Source organism: Callionymus lyra, chromosome 1, assembly GCF_982586985.1.
Source record: "Callionymus lyra chromosome 1, fCalLyr1.hap1.1, whole genome shotgun sequence".
NCBI classification, from domain to species: Eukaryota; Metazoa; Chordata; class Actinopteri; order Syngnathiformes; family Callionymidae; genus Callionymus; species Callionymus lyra.
Genome location: NC_141818.1, coordinates 35205709 through 35228593, shown reverse-complemented (window position 1 = coordinate 35228593; position 22885 = coordinate 35205709). Strand labels below are relative to the sequence as shown.

The window sequence follows — 22885 nt, the reverse complement described above, 5'->3', positions numbered from 1 at the left end:
AACATCAAAATATATTTTAAAATTCACCAAATGTATTCATAATAAATCATGTTTTTTGCAATCCAGTGGTATTATATGGAATTCCCATCTTTTTCTCTAGTTTGCAACAAAAGACAAAATCTGAAACTGTAGTCGCATTTTTGTCACCAAAAACAAAAACTATGGAATTCTGGCCGACATACCGTACTGCTCTTGTAGTCGTCATGATGCTGAGTCTTTAGTGACGTCACGCTCTGACCGATCAGTGACCGGCAGTCGAGTTTAGTCCCGGGAACCAGTGCAAAGAAGTATTGATGAAGCTTCATGAAGCAGTGTCATTATTCTCAGAGTCCACTAGGTGGCGGTCTCTGCACTATTTTCTTTTGTCTTGAACAACTGTTCTAATGAATCTCATCATTTTTAAATTGATGGCGCCACCTACTGACCTCTGAACAACATGACACTGTTTCATGAAGCTTCACAGGCCCATCACTACAAAGAAGGTACTGAATAGTATCTGCTTTGATGGAAACTAGATCCTAAGAAGATTCAAGTCAGCTTGAGTAGTGCTACATTGACTACATGTTATTCACTCATTTTCAGTTACGTTACGGCATAAATAATTCTTACAGTGTTTTGACTGAATGTAGGGCATATTTCCCAAATAACAAACGTGGAAATGTACTGCATTTCCCACCTTATTACTCGACATATATAGTCACGTAGATGCAGTCGACGGTATCCAGGACTCTGACATTGACTTTTTCTAGCAGCCGACTGTGGAGTCCAAGACTGAATGGAGTGTTTTGTGCAGGCGATGCCTTGACCGCACCCCCCCCCCCCTCCACCCTCGCTGCCCCTCACACTTACTCACACGTCTCTTTTAGGAAAGTCCGGGCTGGGGGGAATGAGAAGTGAAGGACAAGACGGAACACAGATAAGGGGGAATAAGAGAGCAGGAGGGCAGATGTGGAAGTGGAATAGCAGGGAGCACTGTTATCCTTGTGGGATAAATATTTGCCGTTCTGCTTGTCAGGGTCACATTTGTCAGCGCCGGGTTGACTTTTTTTTCGGCGGAATACTGATGAGCGCAGGCGGAGGTGTTGAGTGGTCTTTATACTTGGAGTAAATATGTGGGAATCAAAGGAGCAGAAAGGATTGGAGCAAGAGATAGCAGCTGCAATCTTCTCTCCAGCGGTGCCCACTCCGGCTATAGTTCGGTCCTCCAGACGTCACTTGCCCCGAAGGCCAACATTCGCCTGCGACGTATGAAACAAGGCAAGGAGGGGACTAATCGGAGACCTCCTTAGTGACCCAGTTCAACTTAGTTTCTGCTGATGTGTCGCCAGTTTAGTCATCCGATGCGTGTAGAACACACTGAGTCAACCATTTCTGTGCACTCTCTGCTCCTGCTCTCGTTTGGATGGAACATATCCGGGAGAAAAATATATATATCGAAATATTAAACATGTATTGTGTCATTAACAATCCTTAATTCTTGTCATTTTGTTGCATTTTAAAAGGAGTGAACCAGACGCAAGAGTCTCTTACTGACTCTTTCCAGTTTTTTTTTTAGCAGAATCTGACCTTTTTCTTGAATAATACTGACATTTTCCCCTCTCGCTCTTCCGCCAGGTATTTCCCTATGGGCCACCCGGTGTCGGTGCATCTCTACTTCCAGGCGGATCAGTTTCAGGGCTACCTGGTGAAGCATCACGCCACTAACCTGGCAACCAGCAAGCTGGAGACCTTGGAGACCTGGGTAGCTCCGAAGAAGAACTTCAAGCTGACGTCGCCTCCGACCAGCACGTTCAGCAGGTTGCAGTTTGCAGAGGTGAGTCATTTATGGTTAACGGCGTGTGTTGGGAAGAATCTGGCGATACGATTCATATCACGATACACGGGCAACAATACTATATATTGTGATACTATAGGAACAAGTATATATTTGTTGTATTGTCGAGTACTTGACTCTGGTGTTGCAGAATTTAGAGACCACTTGAGGAAGTCGTAACTACTTTCATTTGTTTTGAAACCAAACCAGTCCAAACTTTAGCTTTAACGGTTGTTGGACTCAACTGTATCCTCTCATCCTCAGTCGCCGGGATCTTGCAGGATTTCATTGTTCCTATATCTGCGGAGGACGTAATGACTGCTGCCATCTAAAGGCCGGGTTTTTAATTGCAACACAAAAAATTAAGAAATGCAATCAATATTTGCATTTTAAATGTAAATAAATAAAACGTTTGATTTTTTTGAATTATGAACCTTTAAACGGTAGAGATAAAAATAGAATATTGAAAAGCCAGAGAAAAAAGTGGATGGTGCAACACCTGTGAAGTGAACTTTTAAGTTTTCCTGTAGCACATTTGTGTAGTGGACCATGGTATCAGGGGACTTATGAGGGAATCATCAGAAAGTTTACTATCCCTGGTCCTCATCAAAGCCACTTCGAGTCACCAGAGGGCTTTTAACCTTCTCTTCGATCGAACCACATCTCTGTCTTTGACCCCAGAAAACAAAAACAGCAATGATTTCTTATCTGAACTACCAGGAAAACATCTTCAGTCTGTCGATGGGCTTCAACATCTATTGCAATTGAATAATACATGGTTTATAGTAATTTTGTGCTACTGAACAGTGTATTTCAAAAACATGTTTAGGTGCAAAACCCTAGTAAAATGTTAGATATTTCTAGATAAGTGTAAGAATCCTAATTTGCAGTGATGGGTTCATGTTTGTTTCTTATCTTCAGCATAAGAATCACTGATTGTGACGTATTTTAGATATAATTTCACCATCAGTCAACAACACAGAGATGCATTTATTGTATATAGCCTAACATTATAATTTACTGACGCTAGCCAAATGCTCCCGTTAAGTTGTAGGAGATGTTAAAAGAAAACTTCAGTCCTGATTTTATCGTGATTGTAAACTCTCAGATAAGTTAGGCAAGAAAACCAGAAGATCACAGAAACACATTTGCTTCCCTTTGACGAGCTTGTGTTGTCGCCGCGCGGAAATCGTACGTCGCCTCACAACAAAGCGAAGCCGCTCGGATGTAGCGTTTGACGATTCTCCCCAGCTTGTCTCGCTCATTTACTTTGCGGATCCGTTCGTGGCCGTGCGGCGGTATCTCTTATTCCATCTCGGAGACCGAGATAATTGCTCGCCATTGCAGACAGACCCGGGGTCCAGTGACAGTGAGTGACAGAAGCTTTTATCTTTGCACTTGCGAGCACATCGCTCCTGGCGGAGTTTTTCTCCTTCTGCCGTCGAAACGAGAGCAAAACGGCTCAAATTAAACAGAAGCTTGAAGTCGACATGGAGAATATTCCCGTGTTTGTAGACCCCATAAGTTGCGTCATTATAGGAAAATTGAGTTTAAGATTCTTTTAGATGAATGTCCTCCAGCTGGAGAATCCTTTTAACTGTTCCTGTTTTAAATAAACAAGAAGATTTTTATTTTAATTGCGATGCATCTGCTGATAAAGCTCAAGAACAGCCTGTGTTTTTTTTGTTTAACAGAATGAGATCGCCAGTGATCATTGCTGTTGTTCTGCCGAGAGACGTCTGGTTTTTTAAGTGAATCTCTTAGCCACTGTTTTTGTTTTCAACTCATGCCCTCCTCCTCCTTTTAGACACAAAATGTTCTTTTCTCCACCGCTCTCCCCTCTCATCTATCGCTCCCCGGTGTATCTTTATTAGTCGCCGTCCATCCGTCTTCCCCTTTGAGCCGGGGCCGCGCAGAAACGGCCCCCAGGGAGTCCTCGGGTCCTCCAGCCAACACCTGAGTTTGATTACATCCACAAACCGCCGCCACTAATAAGGCTTCCGCTGAGGCCCGAGGGGCATTCGTGACATTTGGATTTCTTAAGCAGAGCCAGATGTAGACGGAGGGGGGTGTCCGGGGGGGGGGGGGAGGACTGTCTTCGCTGGTGCCTGATAAAATTGACCGTCCTTATTTAATGGAGATGTCTCACTGTTGGCGCCGGGGCGAGATGGTGACACGGGAGGGAGGTTGGCAAGGTCACAATGGAGGCATGAAAAAAAGAGTTTTATGATCTCTATAAAGTTGAGAAGCAGGGTCAGGATAGAATAAGTCATCTTTAAGGGAGGTTTTGAGTGATGTGACACGCCTTATGTCTGGATTAATACGCACAATAAAAGATGGAGTGCTTGTTAAACTCATATCTGAAGCGGTTTTTATCCCGGCACTGAACTTTGACCTTTGCGAAACGCGAGAAATACTGCAGCTGATTCTCGGCCGTTGACCTTTAATATAAACCTGCGAAATGACTAATTCTGATGCCTGAGCGCAGATAATAACAGGTGAGTCTCACAAGAGACACATTATTGAGGCTGGACTTAATGTTGCCATTATTTCTGAACTCCGATATCGACCCAGCAGCTCTTATTAATGGCATTAGAGTTTCTATCGATTTCTAAATCACTTTATTTCTACTTCTCTGTTGGCCTGAAAAGCTTCTCATACACTGTGAGAAAGAATAAACACAAGGTGGCTTTCAAAGGCAGGATATGTGAAGGTGTTTTCTGTCTCGAGTGGCATCTTGAAGGTTGATCCCGGAATCCAATCAGTAGCAGTTATTGTAAGAATTCCTTTTTAAATTCTCATGCCTTTGCAATCAATCTGTTTTTTTCAGACACAATGACCACAACATAGTCCGCCATCATATTGAACATGGATTGGAAAATAAATCTGTTCAAACCAAAGAAAAATCTAAAAAAAAGTCTTTACCTTTTAAACAGTCTAATCTTACCTATTTAATTTATTTCATTCAAGATACATATATATATATATATATATATATATTATACATATAATATACCTACCACCATATTTGTGACTCTTAAACAACCGTACACCTTAAACACATTTTTGTTTTTTGTAAACGATTTGTTCCACTTCAATCTAACATGTTCAACTGTAGTCAACATCATCTAACAATTTAAAACGGTCATCAAACATACTGACGGTGAAATCTTGAAATAAAATGAGAGAAGAAAAAATAACTCATTCAATTTAGAGACCAATAGATTTTTTGTGGTGTCAGTACAGAGTAAAATAATTTAATAAGAAGCATTTCCTTACAAATGTTAATACATTTGTAAAATAATGTGTGTGTATGCAATATTGGTGTATTCACGCCATGGTTTTATATTATCCAAAATAATTGTTATTTGATTTAATATACATTTTATTGTATGTTGCTAATGGAAAAGTACAAAATAGACTTTCAAATTAAATGTTAACTAGTAATTAATCATTTAAAAAACGGTTTCTACCTGACCTGGACTTCACCTATTGCTGGTTATCATTTACGGCTCCTCATAAATGGAAATGGAAATGAACCAGTTTCTGATAAAAAAAAATTATAAAAAATCCCAGCAACAAGTCAAAACTATTAATTTTCTGACACTCTCATGATTCATGCTTTTGTCTTGGGTTTGGAACTCTGAGTTGGGATCAACAGAGCGGCATTTATTGTGTTTCCCTGGGAAGGTCGGGAGTCAACAGGAAAAATATCCTGCTAAAGGTCTTGTGTTGTTTATTCTAGAAATTAAAATGTACTCTTACGTTTAAGTGATTTCCCAAATGTTAAAGAACCACAAATAAGGAATTTTTTGTTTAGATGAAAAAGGGTAGATATTTTTCTAGTTCCAGAATTTTTCCTGATGTGCCAAAGGGCAGTTTTTTAGCTGATCCAACTAAAGGTCACACGGGTGGTACCAATGATTTCCAAACATTGATGCCCAGTTCAGCCCGTGGGAAGGAAGTAACCGGACTCAAGTCGACCCGCTCGATTGAACGTTGGTCTCGAGCCAAAGCTTACTGAAGGTTCGCAGCAGAAACAGGTCGGTTGTTGCAGGTCGTCTTAAGCCATAGGCCGGAGCTCAGATGGGCCAGAAGTTAATCCCCATTTGACCCACTTTCTTCCTGATATTCTCACTTCTTTACTACCTGAGGACTTACTCGGAGTCCAATTACCTATAGACTGAGCCGACTGTTGCGCAGGAGTTTTTTTTCAAAAGTGAACATATTTGTCCTGGAACTTCATGAAAACGGGTAAAAAAATTATTTAAAAAATACACATAAAATACAAAGATTATTCTTTCCCCGAACCCACTGCAAAATGTTTTCAATATAATTGTGCGTCAATTAAGACTTAAAAAGTACACAAATTTAAAGATGTTGACTTTGTATAATCAGAGAGAGAAACAACCATGACACGTGTAAAGACATTCTTTTATAAATGTGTTCAATATTTTATTAATTTTCCCCCATTTTTTCAAGTCGCATCACCCCAAGGTCATCACGTCCATAGGTCATGCCAGGCTATGTAGAGGATAGAACTTTATTTATACCTTCGGAAAATTCCTTCAGGAAATTAGTAGTGATGGACTGTGAAGCTTCATGAAGCAGTGTCATGTTGTTCAGAGGTCAGTAGGTGGCGCCATTATTTTAAAAATGATGTTTCATTAGAACGGTTGTTCAAAACAAGGGGAAATAGTGCAGAGACCGCCATCTAGTGAGAATAATGACACTGCTTCATGAAGCTTCATCAGACCATCACTAGAGATTAAAGATTCTATATGGGTTGTTAGACTTAGCCTAGGTTTTCTCAATGATCGATGCAAGTGGAAGAGTCCAGCATAGTGAAACAGTGAGTTGCTCTTCTTCAGGTGCAGCGAGTTTCTTTAAAGTGTCTCTCGTTTCCTTCAGGGATGAATAAAGGTTGTTCAAAGCTGTATTTGTGGATCCAAGTCATCAATATATTTAATGACTTGAACTGTTGGCCACATCCAGTCGTCCCGGTTTCATTATTTATCCACAGTTGAAACAGCCTCAGGTGACCAGGTAAGAGCGTCTGACCTTGAATTTTTAGTAGTCTGTGGAAACCCCCTGAAGGGTAGACCAGGAAAGTAGACGAAGCATCTTGTTTGTTTTGTATTCAAGTACCGTAACAAGCAGGACGCGGATGATTATGAGTTCACGCAGCAACATTCCATCCACAGTCGGTCGTGTCTTCCTAAGGGTTGAAAATGAACGCGGCACAAAAGTGAAGAAGAGCAGCCGCCCACTCGTCTGAAACTTCTCTTCCCACACTTGAGCACCGACTTTAACTCCGTGTTTGAGTGTTAATAAAGTGGCTGAAAGTTCATCCGGTTCATTACCAGACTCTCTCTAACAACTCTTTTTTTTTTTGTTTTGTTTCAAAGTTACATTCCTCTGTCGGTTCGTCTCTTCCATAGGCGTAGACAGGGGGCGCTGCCGATCAATTGGCCTTGTGTGCCGGGGAGGGAGCTGTGGATAAGCTAATGAGGCGCCGGAGTCGATTACCGATTTAAAGGAAGAGGCAAAACAAGGTCCGGAAGTACAGTTCGAAACGCCTGAGACGAAAGCTTTGGCTACGTCGTGCCCACTCTTATTATCCAAGTAGAGTCTATGAATACACCGGCATCACTATTCCGACTCTCGGAGGACCCAGCAAAGGCGGGAGTTCCAGTCATGAATTGATCGCCCGGTTGGGGGGTGGGGGGGGGGGGGGGTGAGACCTTGTTAATCAGCCGGTACTGTGAGCATTAGCACTTCCTAAAGCAGCCATCCCTCTCCGATTTCTGCCAACACCAAACACATCCATCTCCTCGGCTGGTGCGAGATATGCACTTCCCACCATCACACCCCCCCCCCCCCCCCCCCACCCCCAAACCCCCCTCAATCCATCCATCTCCGCAGCTCCGGATTGAGTGTCGGGCGATCTCGACGGATGCTCGTCACACTGTTAGTGATTTACAAGTAAATGGATTAATTAAAGAAGAGGGATCATTTCTAACCCCTCTCCATTTCTTCACGCCCCCCCCCCACTCCCACCATGTTCACGGGGGGTCACAAGTCAGTCGAAGTCACACCCACGAGTCTCTGAGGAGAAGAGATGTTAATCACGCACTCGACAATCAGCATTTATGTTTGGCAGGTCTCCAGCAATCACGGCGCCTCGTGCTGTTATTTAACCGTTCGATGGTGAAATCATAGGCTTCTCTTAGGTTGCATTTCGAAAGATGGTGCGAGGTAATGTGTTTAATGTGGTTTCAAAAGTATGAAATAAAATCTTTGGGTTTTTATTTTTACGTTTATCACACATTCATTAAATGGCTTAATTCTTTCGGAGTTTTCGGAGGTGACTGAGGACGAGAGGATACAGTCGACTCCAGCAGATTTTTGCTTTCAAAACAGTTACGACTTCACCAAGAGTCATGTGGTCTGTAAATCCTGCAACACCAAAGTCAAGTACTCGACGATACTACATATATATCCTTGTTACTACAGTATCACAATATAGTATACATTATATAGTATAAATAATTGATTTTATTTAAAGATGTGGCCCTTTTATATTCATGTAGCCCCACCTGAGGTCAGAAGAAAATTCTAAAATTGCTTGCAGAGGAATGTTTCTGGTTAACTAGCAATTTTATTTTGTATTTATTCTATTATTCATTACATTTTTTACATTCTATTTTTATCTTCGTGTTTATCTTGCTCCAGTATAAAATCTGAGTGACTTTTTTGTGCTTTTAGATTCATTTTTGATTCAAATTGATAATTTTAGCTTATTTTAATAATTCTACTTTCCTTCACTTCAAATATATTTGGGATATTTGCTTTCTTTTGGCTTGACAGCCCCTCATTACAGACAGTTTAGCCGAGCCCCTCTTCCTTCCCAAAGGCTGATCTCATAAACGTTTGAGTAAGAAATGTTAGGTTTTATTTATGGAGTCATTGTATTTCTCTGACATTAGTGATGGTCTGACGAAGCTTCGTGAAGCAGTGTCGTTATTTTCCGAGTGCACTAGATGGCGGCCTCTGCACTATTTCTCTTTGTTTTGACTAATTTTTTGTGGCCCTTGAGAGCTTCAAAATTGCAAAAACTAAAAGGTGATTATCTATAAAAAATAAATCTGGAAACCTTTAAGAACCGAAAACACACAGTATTTCGTTCAAGACTGTAGTGATTGAATTTAAAATTCCGCTGATGTCACATCTGCCTCGATATCAAGTGAGAAAAGGAACGATAAGAAAAAAAAACCTGGACTGTACAAAAGCAAGAATTGTCTTTTGTTTGTGTCGATTTAACAATTTTATTGAAACCTTCATATTTTTTCCTTTCCTTTTAGATTGGCACGGAGTGGGATGCAAAAGAGCGCATGTTCAGGAACTTTGGTGGCCTGATGGGCCCCATGGAAGAGACCGTAGGCATGCAGAAGTGGGCCAAGGGGCCCAATGTCACCGTCACAGTGGTCTGGGTCGACCCCACCAACGTCATCGCGGCGACTTACGACATTTTAATCGACGCCAGCGCAGAGTTCACGCACTACAGGCCGCCTCTGAATCAACCGCTGCGCCCGGGCGTGTGGAGCGTCCGCATCTTGCATCACTGGAGCCCCGTGGCCGAGATGCGCTTCCTCGTCACACCGTTGGCGTACAGCAAACGACAGCCTATACGACAAGGTGAGAATCTCCTCGCTGTTTTAATATCCTTCTGGCAATGTTTCTAGCAAATGCTACGCCAGTGTTCTGCTGTTTTTTGCCTTTGGTGAGCAGAATATCATCTCGTACGCTGATGACTTGATGTTGTTCAGAAATATTCGACATACATTAGGCTTAATATAATGTCTTTCGTTACAGAAAATGTACTACAATTAAGGGTTTTTTTCTGCTTTCTTTATCTGCCAGTAGTTCAACTTTCTTGCTATTTTTTCACTGTCAACATGAACATAATGTATTTAAAGATGGGAAGATTAAAATTGACAGGGATTTTTAAGCTTTTGTACTAGAACTGAGAGCAGATGCTTTTTGGTAGTGATGGTCTGATGAAGCTTCATGAAGCAGTGTCGTTATTTTCAGAGTCCACTAGATGGCGGTCTCTGTACTATTTTCCTCTTGTCTTGAACTGTTCTAAAGAGACACCATTTTTAAACGGATGGCGCCACCTACTGACCCCTAAACAACATTTATGTTTCATGAAGCTTCACAAGTACTACTTTTCGGAACTACAAACCTCTACCCTACTACCCTTTAAGTCATTTTCTAACGTAATAGACATGATCCTTAACTACCCTCTATTGGTCTTCCAAGCGCTATATAAATAAATATTACTTACTTACTTACTTAAATGCCTTATCTGTATTTTTTTTTAATAGTGTGTCTGGCTCCCCCTAGTGTCTGAATAGGTTTTGCGTCTACATTAATTAAAAAAAAAAAACAGTTAAAGTTATGTAGAGCTAGGTTAAAATAACAGTTCTGGTTCTAGGCATGATTGTTCATAATTAAACCAAATATGAAATAAAAATAGTAATAGTGTCAAAATATTACATATTGTAGCTTTAATGAACACATCACTGCAGTTGATTTTTATGCTCGACTTGTAAAGAGAAGTCTGTGTAACTCTTGAGTTTATCAGTTTCAAACCAACATGAAGATCAAACTTGTGCTTTAGTTCCACAAAACCAGATATCTGCTGTGATTTAAAATGCAGAAAACAAACAGTGTTTCATTCAATTTAGCAGAAAGTTGGCGCCATATTGACAGATTTAAAGTCCAGATGCCCCTGAAATTAGCAGGGTATAACTCCCTTAATGGGGTCATCATGTACTCTATCAGATGGAAATACCAAAAGAAATAAAGAGAAACTTGTTTAGTTTTCCTCTTCTAAATGCGGCCAAAGTGTCACAGTGGTTATGAATCATGAGCATGGGAACAGATTTGCACAAATTTTCGTTGCAGATGAGTCACAAGTGTGTTTGCGTGCTGACTCTCTCCCCTGAGAGTCGCACGCAAGGCGCAGCAATGTCGCTGCGAAATCACCCTTTCAACAATGATGGCCTGTTTTGCAAAGAAATGAATCAAGTTTATATGTTTTTATTTTTTGTTTATTCGTCACCACGTTAAAAATTTTGCCGTGAGGCAGATTTTGTTTTTTTAATATCTATTTTTTGGGCTTGGTTTTTAGACGTACACGCTCATTGTAGTCCATTTTACAGTTTAGGTATTCCTAATAAAACTTGATTTAAAGTCAATAAAGAAAAAGGTAATATAGGTATTAAGTAATCGTGTATAACAAGCACATTCATAGGACATTATAAAGTAAAGTAAGTAAGTAAGGGTTATTATTAAAGTGCCCTTCTTGATCCTGAAAGAAACTGGCAGCCAGTGAAGAGTTTTAAGGATCGGGGAAATGTGAGTTCTTCTACTAGAGCAGGTCAGAATTCTCGCTGCAGAGTTTTGTCTTGACTGCAGGCGAGACACCTTCTTGTTTAGAAACGAAAAAATAAAGCTTTTTTAAGGCTCCATAGAAGCGTTGAAATGGTTTATAATCTGGAGTTTTAGAAAAAAAAGAAGAGATTTCTTCTTGTTTATATTTTAGTCGCTCCTAAAATTGCACAAAAAAGCCCTCAACGTGTGTTTTAATCATGAATTATCATGTATTAATACAATTGTGTTTGTCATCCTTTTCTTAATCTCTCTTTAAAAAATGGAGAAAACCCTCCAGTGATGTGTTCTTTTAATTATCAACTTGATAAGATCAACACGGATAAAAAAAAACACACATAACTGTAATCAATTTAATCACAAGTTGGATCAGTTAATTATGATCTCTTATTAATCTGTGTTTGTATCTCTCATAAAAGATTCCAGATAAAACCCTTAATGTTGTTGTTACTTTTTAATTCATTACCACATCCTTAGATCAATGCCATTAAAAAAAAGACTTATGATTAAATGTAATAAATTAATCACAATTATTTATCTATTTTTACATTTCTACTTAAGTTTTTAAGAAACTTGTTTTTTGTGCATCAACTTCATTCGATTATTGCGATTAAATAAAAACTTACTATGACTATAATTCATATTTGTATTTAAATTACTTTTAATATATTCTAAAATTGCAGAGAAAACCCATTGACTTGTCTTTTTAAACAAATGATCAACTTAATTATATTGATGTGATTAAAAAAAACACTTAATATGGCCTCTAGATAGAACCAAACTAAGCATAGGAGACAAATAAACACGTTTTTTCAAATCTATTCTTCAACTCAAACGGAAAAAACAAGTCTTCCTCTCCAACAGGCAGTCACTCATCATGACCATGTTTTTAACGTATTACTTTATAAAGTTCTCCTCTGTCTAAAATCTCAGCGAACAAGAGGTTACGAGAGCGGAGTCAATTGTGACGTAATAATGGCTTCACTCAGCTGTGGTCACGCCCGCTTTCTTTATACAACAAGTCCCTTGGAGGTAGAGACTTCCTGGATTGAGCACATTTTCTAATGTAAATATTTCAGTGAAAAAAAAGGGTTTTGTTGGAACAGACACTGATGATACTATAGAATTCCAAGAGACACTTAAATGAATGCATTAGTGTAAATCAAGGGAGGTAACGTCGCAATCCTTCCTCCTCTCTCAGCTCAGAAAAGAACAGCTTGAAAATATGTCGCGAGGGTTCGTCGATGCTCTAATCTATATTCCCTCCGCGCTTTCATTAATTTCCGCTGAAGGAGGGCGGTGACATTTAGGTTTAAATAGATGGAGGGATCCAGCGTTCGCACTTAGAAACTCTAAAACGTGTGCAGGTTTAATCATACGTTCGTCCACGTTTATGTAGCCTCATATTTCCAGCCTGGCCTTTGTAATGTGGCTCTTCAAATCATAGTGTGTCACCGAGTCCTCCCTGACAACCTGGCAGCTGCTTCTCAGATTAAACCCAGTGTTAAATAAAGTAATGACAAAATAATGTCTGTTGACGCCTTTATTTGCCTTCAAATAACATCATTTAGACGAGTTTTGAACAGGATTTATGGAAGTTATCGCAGAATTTCAATGAAATCTATTTACTTAAACGGTTGAAGAAATAAAAAGAAAACCAATTCATCTTCTGGCCTTGAAAAAATATATCTCCAAACTTCTTGAGAATTATGTACTTGTCAATATGTGGATGAATCGTGAATGGCGTTTTTTTTTAAAAATACCAAAAAAAGCTTTTTTGCCTCGCCTTTGTAGCAAAACATATGGAAAAAAAGAATTTATTTTCAGAAAATGTTGGAAGAAAAAACTTTTGTGGCGTGATGGTCTGATGAAGCTTCATGAAACAGTGTCATGTTGTATAGAGGTCAGTAGGTGGCGCCATCAGTTTAAAAATTATGTTTTTATTAGAACAGTTGTTCAAAACACAGGAAACTAGTGCAGAGACCGCCATCTAGTGGACTCTGAAAATAATGACACTGCTTCATGAAGCTTCATCGAAGGAAAAAAAAGAGGAAATCAACAATTAAAACTGTAATTAATTGATCGTGCTTAATCGCATTACTTGATGTTACTGAAAATATCAGTTTTCCTAAATATTGCGATATGTTTGTGACAATACTGTATCCCTATGTATGTGTTTCTAATATTATATTTTATTTTTTTATATACAATTAACCAACAAATATTCACAGCGTTTGTTTATTATTGTGTAGCAAATAAACTTCTGTCGCTAGATGGCAGCAGTCGTTAGGTCTCAATGAATAGAATCCTTCATGATCATAACTGGGGACGAGAGGATACGGAAACGGACATTTGGACATATTTTGGTTTCAATACAAGCGAAAGCAGTAACGACCTTGTCAAAAATCATGTGGTCTGCAGTCAAGTACTCGACAATACTACAAATATATACTTGTGACAACAGTTTATATATAAATATATCGTAGCGTTGCCACTGTATCGTGAAACGTATCAGCAGATTCTCATGTTGGTCTTCTTTTTTCTGGATAAATCTAGATCTAGCAAATGAATGCTAGGCTAATAAGCTAAAGAAGTTCCCAAAGCAAGCTAGAAAGAAGGTTCCCTGTAAAAATAGTTCTTTAGATTTTTCTGTCTGGATCAGCGTCCGCTCCCTCGTGATTCACGGCTGGTCCGGCGCCGGGTTTACCTTCGGCCTCCAGTGCCAGTAAAACGTAACGATGTGTTTCTTCACCTGCGACGGCGGAAAAAACACATGGCTACACACACTGAAGCGGGCACATGCTGGACCTCAGGTCTGGTTCTGGGGCGGTTGAGAAGAACACCATGTGCCCCGACTACATCTTTTTGTCACCGGAGCATGAAAAGCGCTGATGTCTGCTAGCATGCGGGTGCGAGAGAGTCTGTGTTCGGCGCTCAGAAGTGATGTCTAGTGCCCTAGTTAGAGTCCCAGTGTGGAATTTACAGCTTGAGTGGAGATCAGGGGAGAGCGAGGGCATTCTAGTGTGTCTCCTGCTGCAGGGCGACACAGTCAACTGGGGGGGAAAAAGAGTTGAAGTGTTGCTCATTAACCGAGCTTGTGCAGAATTAGTAAAAACGTGCTTGTATGACCCCGGATTGACTTGAGTTTTCCAGGGTGTCCAGCAGACATTATAGAAGATTATCAGTGTCATCAGAATTTTGAATGGTTGGATTTCAAATGTTGAAACTTTTGAATTATAGAATGATTGAATTTCTTTGTTTTTGTAATAACTTAATTCAAATTTTCTATTTTTTCAATGAATTTTTTTTTCACACGTAAAGTTTGATATTCTAATTCCAATCCTTTCAAAAAATGCATTTTCTAAACTCAATACTTTTTAGTTTTCAGCATTTTAATATCAACTCAAAAAAAGTTGGTATAATAGTCTCGTCAGGGCACTGCTGCTTCCGTGCCGTCATGTCACTGTCTGCGCCACGCGTGATTGGCTTAAAGGTCGATCAAGTAGCTTATTACATTTTTGGTCTTGTAGCACTATTTTACCAACATTTTTTACTGAATTTACAAGGCTATGAGTTCAAAATATTGAATTACAAAATGAAACCATGAAACTATGTGAGTTTTAATTAAAAAAAACAACAAAAAAAACGAACTCAACCTCTTTTAATGTAAAAATAATTTGATGCTTAAAAAACAATTTCAAAATCTAAGATGTTGGACTAGACCCTTCACTGAGAAACTTTCCTCTCCTGCTTCTGTCCTCTGACCACCACGTGTTGTTCTGTCTGCAGACGACACCCTGAAGTTCCACAGCGGCCCGGCCAAGAACAGCTACATGGAGCAAAGCTTCCACGGGCTCAACCCGGTGCTCAACATCCCGGTCAGCCTGGGCTACGTGGAGCAGGCCAAGAGGAACGCCGCCCTGACCGGCGCCGAGCTGGAGCGCTGGATCGACGGCCTGGCGGGCGAGATGTGGGAGGCGGCCGACGTTTGCGCCGTCGCCTCCACCGCCTGCCCGGTGATGCAGGCCTGCCTGAAGAACCCCTGGAGCTCCTTGAGCCCTGATCCCAAATCCCAGTTCGGACCGCCGCGCGCCAACGGGCGCATCAGGTAGCAGCGCGGCCTCCAGCTGGACGGGAGGCTTCGCGGTTCAGGCGAAACACTGATTTATTTATTTTAAGTGTTGTCGTGGATGAGAGTGGGGGTCAGGAAAGAAAGAAGGGGGCGCAGAATTGATCTAAAGTCTACAGATGTGTCTCAGTTTCCCAGAGAAAAGAAAGCAGCTTTAATATTTCTTCACAACTGAACTTGTGCTCTGTGAACGCACCGTTTTGTTTTCCATCATTATTATTATTGCCATAAAAATACACTTTTAAAAAAGTGTTTTCTTTTCTCAAGTGAAGGCGACGCACTTCTGTAGTCGTCTGGGTCTCGACTCTTCTACGGAGCCCTGGACATGACATGGGAAAAAATAATCATTTTTATTTTTTATTTGGTTTAATTTGGTTTCTGTTGAGTCCCTCGCTTGGCTCGCAGGTTCACACCCAGCTATCCAGGCTTGGTGCCCAAACCGAATTGAAAGCATTTTTTTTTTCGTAACCATGTCATCTCCGAGGCTCCACAGTTTTTTTCGCTGTTTCTCAGTGTATTTATTTTTCTGCTTATTTTGGACGTTCCTACTGTGATCAATCGTTGCTGTTTCTCTAGCGTTCATTTTTTTTTTGCTGCTAAATGAATTATGAAGTTTGTTTGCAAGTGGGGCACAATCGTCTTGTGAAGTGCTGCTCTCCAAAAAAACAAAAGAAAACAAAAACAAAAAAAAAGGCCTTACCTGCTAGAGAAGCATGAAAGGAAGCCTGAAGTACCTGACGTGCCTCCTGAGGGTTATGTTCCAAACAACAAGTGTAACTTGAAAGCAACAAGAAGAAACGATTCAATGCTCGATCGCAGCCTTTATTTTTAAACGTTTTGATGAGTCCGAGATGAATTCAGTGGATGAAATGAGGAGAAAAAAAAAATCAGTTCTTGTCGGTCCAGTGCCTGATCCTGAAGTGGAACTGACACGGCAGAACTTCACCATCTGCTGCGTTTTTTTTTAACACAAAAAAAACATAGATATTAGTGAGATGAAAGTAGGGGAAATTTTTAAAGGAAAGTTTTGACCAGGTTTTTTTTTTTTTTTTTTTTCAAAGCTGCCTCAAAATTTGCGTGTCGTCGTTGAAGTATTTGTGTTTGTGAGCGACAGGTCCCTGAGTCTTATTATTTATTTCTAATACTGGTATTTTTAGTCAATGACTAAATGACTGCGACGCTGCCTTGGCAGCATGAGAAATATTTTTTTGTAAAGAAAAGCCGCCTTTATTTACAAAGGCCAACGCCCCGAACCGGTACCTTTTCACGGCCTGCACCTGCGTGTGAGGCGGCGTCGTTCCTGCCTGAATGGAGCCGCTTGTCTCGGCGCTCTCGTTGCCGAGCGCTTCCCGACAGAGGGACGGCCCTGGTAGCTGTGGGGGTCGAAAGGTCAGTTACGTAACCTCACAGTCCCAAAGGAGAAACTGTGCTTTTTGTCTTTCTTTCAAATCGTGCTTTTTAAAGATGATGAATATCCGATTGGAGGTCTAAAATAGGGCTGCACATGCTTTCATTTAAATGATTTATTTATCACTTTCAGTTTATTAACCATATTAGCATTTTGTAAATACGAAGACGAATTACTTTAAATCTGTGAATAATCGATCGAGTTAATTTATTTTTTAATCTCACCTTAAAATGACTAAGCAAAGCCCTTTTCTTGGGTATTCTTCACTTGGATTTGTTATTTACGGAAGAACAAAAATTGTTATAAAATCAGTAAAAAAGTGTTTAAATAATAGTAATTCATAGTTTTTAACAGATGCTGTTCTAGTAATTTACAATATACTGTATATACTGGTGCAGCCTTTAGTTTCCACCAGCAGGGGGTGAATATTACTAGTGAAGCTTCATGAAACAGTTTTATGTTGTTAAGAGGTCAGTAGGTGGCGCCATCAGTTAAAAAAAATCCTTAGAACAGTTCAAAACAAAAGTAAAAAAAATCAGAGACCGCCATCTAGTGGACTCAATAATAATGACACTGCTTCATGAAGCTTCATCAGACCATCACTAAATATTGCTGTGTTCATTTGGATCAATAATTAGAAAATAAAAAACAAACATCAATCTATGTAAAGTCCAGTAAGTAGCATAAAAGTTTAAAAATGATGTTTCATTAGAACAGTTGTTCAAAACAAAGGAAAATATTGCAGAGACCGCCATCTAGTGGACTCTGAAAATAGTGACACTGCTTCATGAAGCTTCATCAAAGGAAAATAAAAGAGGAAATCACTCATTACAACATTACTTGATGTTACTATTAAAAGCCTTTGCTCGTCTCTGAATGAGAAAATGGACAGAAAGACATTTTATTGAGTCATATTGTGCAGCCCTGACTCACTCCTAGATCAACGGTCCGTGCAAGAAAAACATTATTCTCTGTTTAAAACGTGACGCATCTGACGCTCATCAGGATCTAATCATTAGCCACGATAAGAGTCGAGTTTTTTTCACATCACTGGTTATAAAAGTCTTATTTTCACTTGAACCACCATTTTTTATAGCAAATGTAATTCTTTGTCAAAAGCACAGAAGTGGGTTTTTTAACTGAAGTACCCGCACAAGAGTCAGTACCAGTAGGGGGCAGTATCAACGAGGCGGAAACCGGGAAACTATCCTTAAACAACTCTACGACGTTCGTCACGTGGCGATCTGAGATACCGTGTCAATAAATAGATGTAACTCAATGTGAAAGTCCTATTTTGTAACAAAATGATCGATGAAGTGTCAGATGTACATAAGTATTTTGTATTGAACTTGTACCTGTAAATACAAATGTGATTAAATTAAATATTGAGTTTTTCCAAGTGTCAATCAAGCTGGCACCAAGAGTGATTTTATGGTGTTTGTCGATCAAAGTATATATAACCCGTTTCAGTGTTTTTTGGACAGCTGTGAGAATGACCTCGTCATATTTGCCTCTCGGAGAAAATTCTCACGCCAGATTGTTGTCGAGTCTTGCTGGAATGTATCGTCGAGCAACTGTTGCACAAATTCCTCTGAAATATCCCCAAATATTATTTTCTATTTTCATCCTCTGGGAGGCTCTGTGTGCCTTAGCTGACTTTTAGAACCTTCGAAGTGAGAACCTTGCTTTTGTTCTTTGTTTTGACTCTGTGTGAAGAAAGACTCACTGGTACTGCAACACAAAACATGTTGTGTGTATATATATATATATATATATATATATATATAAATATAAATCAGGCCTTCTATTCGTCTTTATCTGCTTTCTATTCTTTTCTTTCCTTTGAGAGACTTTTTTTTTTTTGGTGTTCATGACTGGCTTGTTTTACTTCTATCTGACTGCTTTTCAAAATAAAAGTTCTGGAAAAACATACGCTTATTTGTCTTTTTTATTCACAATATGGAGAATATTGCATGTCAAAGTTGTTTAATACTAAAATAGTCATAATATTTAATCAGATTCTTGTTTGAATTAAGATGTTTCAATGAAGCCCATTATTCTCTCGAAACTTCACATTGTGTTTAAATGGCGCCACCTACTGTGCTCTGAACAATAAGACACTGTTTCATGAAGCTTCATCAACCCATGACTGGTAACAGCTTCATAGAAAACTCTAAGAGGATTCACAAGTTACATTAAGGACGGGAAGAAGTTTCAGGGATTTGAGCGAATGGGGAAAATAATCATTGTTGGTTCAGCGAAGCATGTTTTGACCTCATGATTTATGAATCCGACTCTCCTCCGCCACACCTGCTGGTACAAGGTGTGTGTGCGAGTGTGTCTGGATAAATATAAAGTATGGTACCCGAGAGAGACGTGAGCGCCGGCACAGGAATCATGAATGTATGCATGTAGACACGATGTTGTGCTGAGATTTAACCTCCCTGTGAGTCCAGTCACAGCCGCACCATGACGGACAAGACGCCTTCATTTGAGACGTAATAAAAAATAAAATTCTATGTTTTGTTAAATTAAATGTAGAACTACTGCAGCTCATATTATAAATTAAAAATATAAGTTTATATGTACAGTATATAGCGGTTGAAAAGGGCGAGGTTGAATATGAGAATTATATTTGACCTGTCCTTTTTTAACTGCTCTTAAGTAGACACAAGCCTATGAATCACCACCATGTTTTGAGTGTGTTAGGGTGGTGTGTGTGTGTTTCTGTTTCTTAATTGGGGTCGTGTATGTGTCTTTGTGTGGAGGTTTGAGGGGTGTGTGTTTGTTCATTTGGGTGATGTATGTGTTTATGCTTGTGTGCTGGGGTGGTTTATCTGTTTGTGTTTATGAGTGTTGGGGTCGATTATCTGTATGTGTTTATGTAAGTGTGTTGGGATGGTGTGTCTGTATGTTTTTGTGCTAGTGTGTTGGGGTGGTTTATCTGTATGTGTTTATACTAGTGTGTTGGGGTGCTTTTTCTGTATGTGTTTATGCGAGTGTGTTGGGGTGGTGTGTCTGTATGTGTTTATGCTAGTGTGTTGGGGTGGTGTGTCTGTATGTGTTTATGCTAGTGTGTTGGGGTGGATTATCTGTATTAGTGTATGCTTGTGTGCTGGGGTGGTTTATCTATATGTGTTTATGCTAGTGTGTTGGGCTGGTGTGTCTGTATGTGTTTATGCTAGTGTGTTGGGGTGGATTATCTGTATTAGTGTATGCTTGTGTGCTGGGGTGGTTTATCTATATGTGTTTATGCTAGTGTGTTGGGGTGGTTTGTCTGTATGTGTTTATGCTAGTGTGTTGGGGTGGTTTGTCTGTATGTGTTTATGCTAGTGTGTTGGGGTGGTGTGTCTGTATTTGTTTATGCTAGTGTGTTGGGTAGGTGTCTCTGTATGTGTTCATGCTAGTGTGTTGGGGTGGATTATCTGTATTAGTTTATGCTTGTGTGCTGGGGTGGTTTATCTATATGTGTTTATGCTAGTGTGTTGTTTGTCTGTATGTGTTATGCTAGTGTGTTGGGGTGGTGAGTCTGTATGTGTTTATGCTAGTGTGTTGGGGTGATTTGTCTGTATGTGTGTATGCTAGTGTGTTGTAGTGCTTTTTCTGTATTTGTTAATGCTAGTGTGTTGGGGTGGTGTGTCTTTATATGTTTTGTTGTTTCAGTATTGGGGTGGATTGTTTGTGGTGATGTAGTACCTGTTTGTATTTGTTTTCGGGGTTTTATTTGTGTTTCTGTGTCTGCACTGGGGTGGCATGTGTGTGTCTATGTTGTGGCTGATCGATTAAAAAATAATGTGGAATCACTTATTTCAAAGGTTGACCAAACAGTCAAAAACAGTGAACAGTGTGGAGTGTTTCGAGAGGCCGCGAGATACAAAACACAGATATTTTTGAGCGATTCCATAAACGGGTCAGATCTGATCCGCGCTCGACAGGAAGGGGACGGAAGTCGTTTGAAACCCTTCACATGTGAAGTCGCAGCTTCAGCCGGACTCAGAGGTCAGAGCCAAAGTCAACCACTGAGCTGTGTGATCAAGTTAAGATGTAGCGCCAGGAGAAGGAGGCGCTGCGATGGAGACGGAGAGAGAGAGAGAGGGAGAGAGAGAGAGAGAGAGAGGAAGAGGGGAGAGACAGAAACAAGGAGACGGCTCCCAGCTGAAACTCTAAAACAACAGCGTGTCGTGCTGACGGATGATGAGGCCGGCTGCTGGCCAGCCATGCGGACAACTCATTCCCCCCCGAACATCCCGTCGGAGAACAGGATCCACTTGAGAGGCGCACAGGAAGATAGGAAGGAGAGATGGAGGGGATTGGAAGGTTAGGGAAACCAGAGAGAAAGAAAGACGAGAGCAGGTGAAGTGAAGCCGAGGAGATTAAAACAAAAAAAAATGGGGCCGTTCAGTTTTCAATTATTCATAAAGAAATCAATGATGGAGCAGGAAGTGTTTTAGGGGGTAATTCACCGACTACTTAAAAAAAAAAGTTTTCAGACGGTGGTTGCAGGCGAGCTGGAAGTAAGAACAAAACAAAGATGAAATATTAGTGGTCTTCGCAATCCAATCATCAGACCTGCTGAGTCAGCGGCGGCGGCCTCCTCCACCAGACTTGGCTCAGCGCGGCGTGTCCGGCGGGACGTCGGGGCGGTATCTCTTAAATGTCACCATGACTGATGGCGTGTGTGCTAAAGTGTGGTGACATTACTGACTCAACACTCCCTCGTCCTCCATGTCAAGCTTGTCTTCCCTCCGCGCTGACATTTGGCCGGCCATGTTTACGCAGGACTCGCCCGCCCCCCCCCCCCAAATGTCATCGGTGGACTTATGGCCGTGACCGGCGACCGCTGAGGCGGAGAGACGGCAGGTGGAGAGAACCAAGGCGAACGAGTGAGCGTTCACTCCGACTCCATCTTCGCTCTTTGTCCTTTTTTTCTGACTTCCAATGCCTGTTATTTCCCCTGTCATCTCCTCTGTACTGTGAAATTCTCTTCCCTCTGAACTCCAGCCTTACAGAGGGAGAGAGTCATTATGTCACTTCAATGGTCCCACGAAGATTTTACTTTTAGACTTTTAGACAGAAGTATTTGTGCTCATTTTGTTGCTAGTAAAAGTGAAAAAAGGCCAATTTTCAGGTAATTTGATTAAATAATATGAATACACTGATATATCGTGACCTTTTTTTCACAATACTGTATCGAACTGTATTAGGTAGAACTTTATTGATTGTTTAAATAGTTTTTTTTCCAAATTATCCACAGCAAATACAGCAATTTTCCATAAATAATAATCAAAATAAAATAAGAACAAGAACAAAGAGAAATAAAGAGAAGATGATACAATATAAGACTAAAAATAAAGATAAAGGACATAGATGAAAAAAAAATAAAAAAAGACAAAGGATACAAAGACTAACATAGAATAGAACATCATGATACTTTTACTCCACTCCTGCCCCCGATCTCAGAATTGTACAACTTTATAGCCCGAGGAATGAATGAGTCCTTGAGTCTATTAGTTTTGCATCTGGGTAGGAGCATTCATGCTCCATCTGCTTCTCTGCTCACTGATGACAGTGTTGAGAGGATGACAGTCATCATCCATTATAGACAGTAGTTTGTTCAGTGATCTTCTCTCATTATTCAACAATATTAGTATTCAACAGCACTATTATTTTTTTCAGGCTTCATATGACTTGATTTTTTGATTGTAGTTATTTTAGTATGTTTAAAGTTAAAATAATTATATTTTTTGTTTACAATTGACATGGAAATATTCACAATGTTTATTGGGGTTTGTTTTTTTTGTGCGTCAATTAAACCTCCAGCCACTAGATGGCATTACGTCCCCCGCAAGATCCCAATAATGACTGTGGACGAGAGGATACAGTCGACTCCAGCAGGTTTTAAAGCTGAAATATTTTGGTTTTAGAACATATAAGAAGCAACTTCCTTAAGAGTCATGTGGTCTGTAAGTTCTCGACAATACTACAAATATACCCTTTTTTCACAATACTGTATCGAACTGTATTCAACAGCACTATTCTTTTTTTTTGGCTTCATATGACATTTTTTGATTGTAGT

General features: G+C 40.0%; 1 protein-coding gene across 1 annotated transcript in view; it reads left to right on the top strand.

Annotated features, from left to right (window-relative positions):
- The window catches only part of xylt1 (xylosyltransferase I), an 86488-nt gene extending 67786 nt beyond the window's left edge, over positions 1-18702 (top strand). Inside the window, exons 9-11 of the mRNA XM_087804650.1 lie at positions 1615-1813; positions 9178-9511; positions 15062-18702. Of these exons, the coding sequence (XP_087660776.1) occupies positions 1615-1813; positions 9178-9511; positions 15062-15384 (856 nt within the window). The 3' untranslated portion in view covers positions 15385-18702. The remainder of the gene's footprint in view (positions 1-1614; positions 1814-9177; positions 9512-15061) is intronic.
- Positions 18703-22885: the final 4183 nt, after the last annotated feature.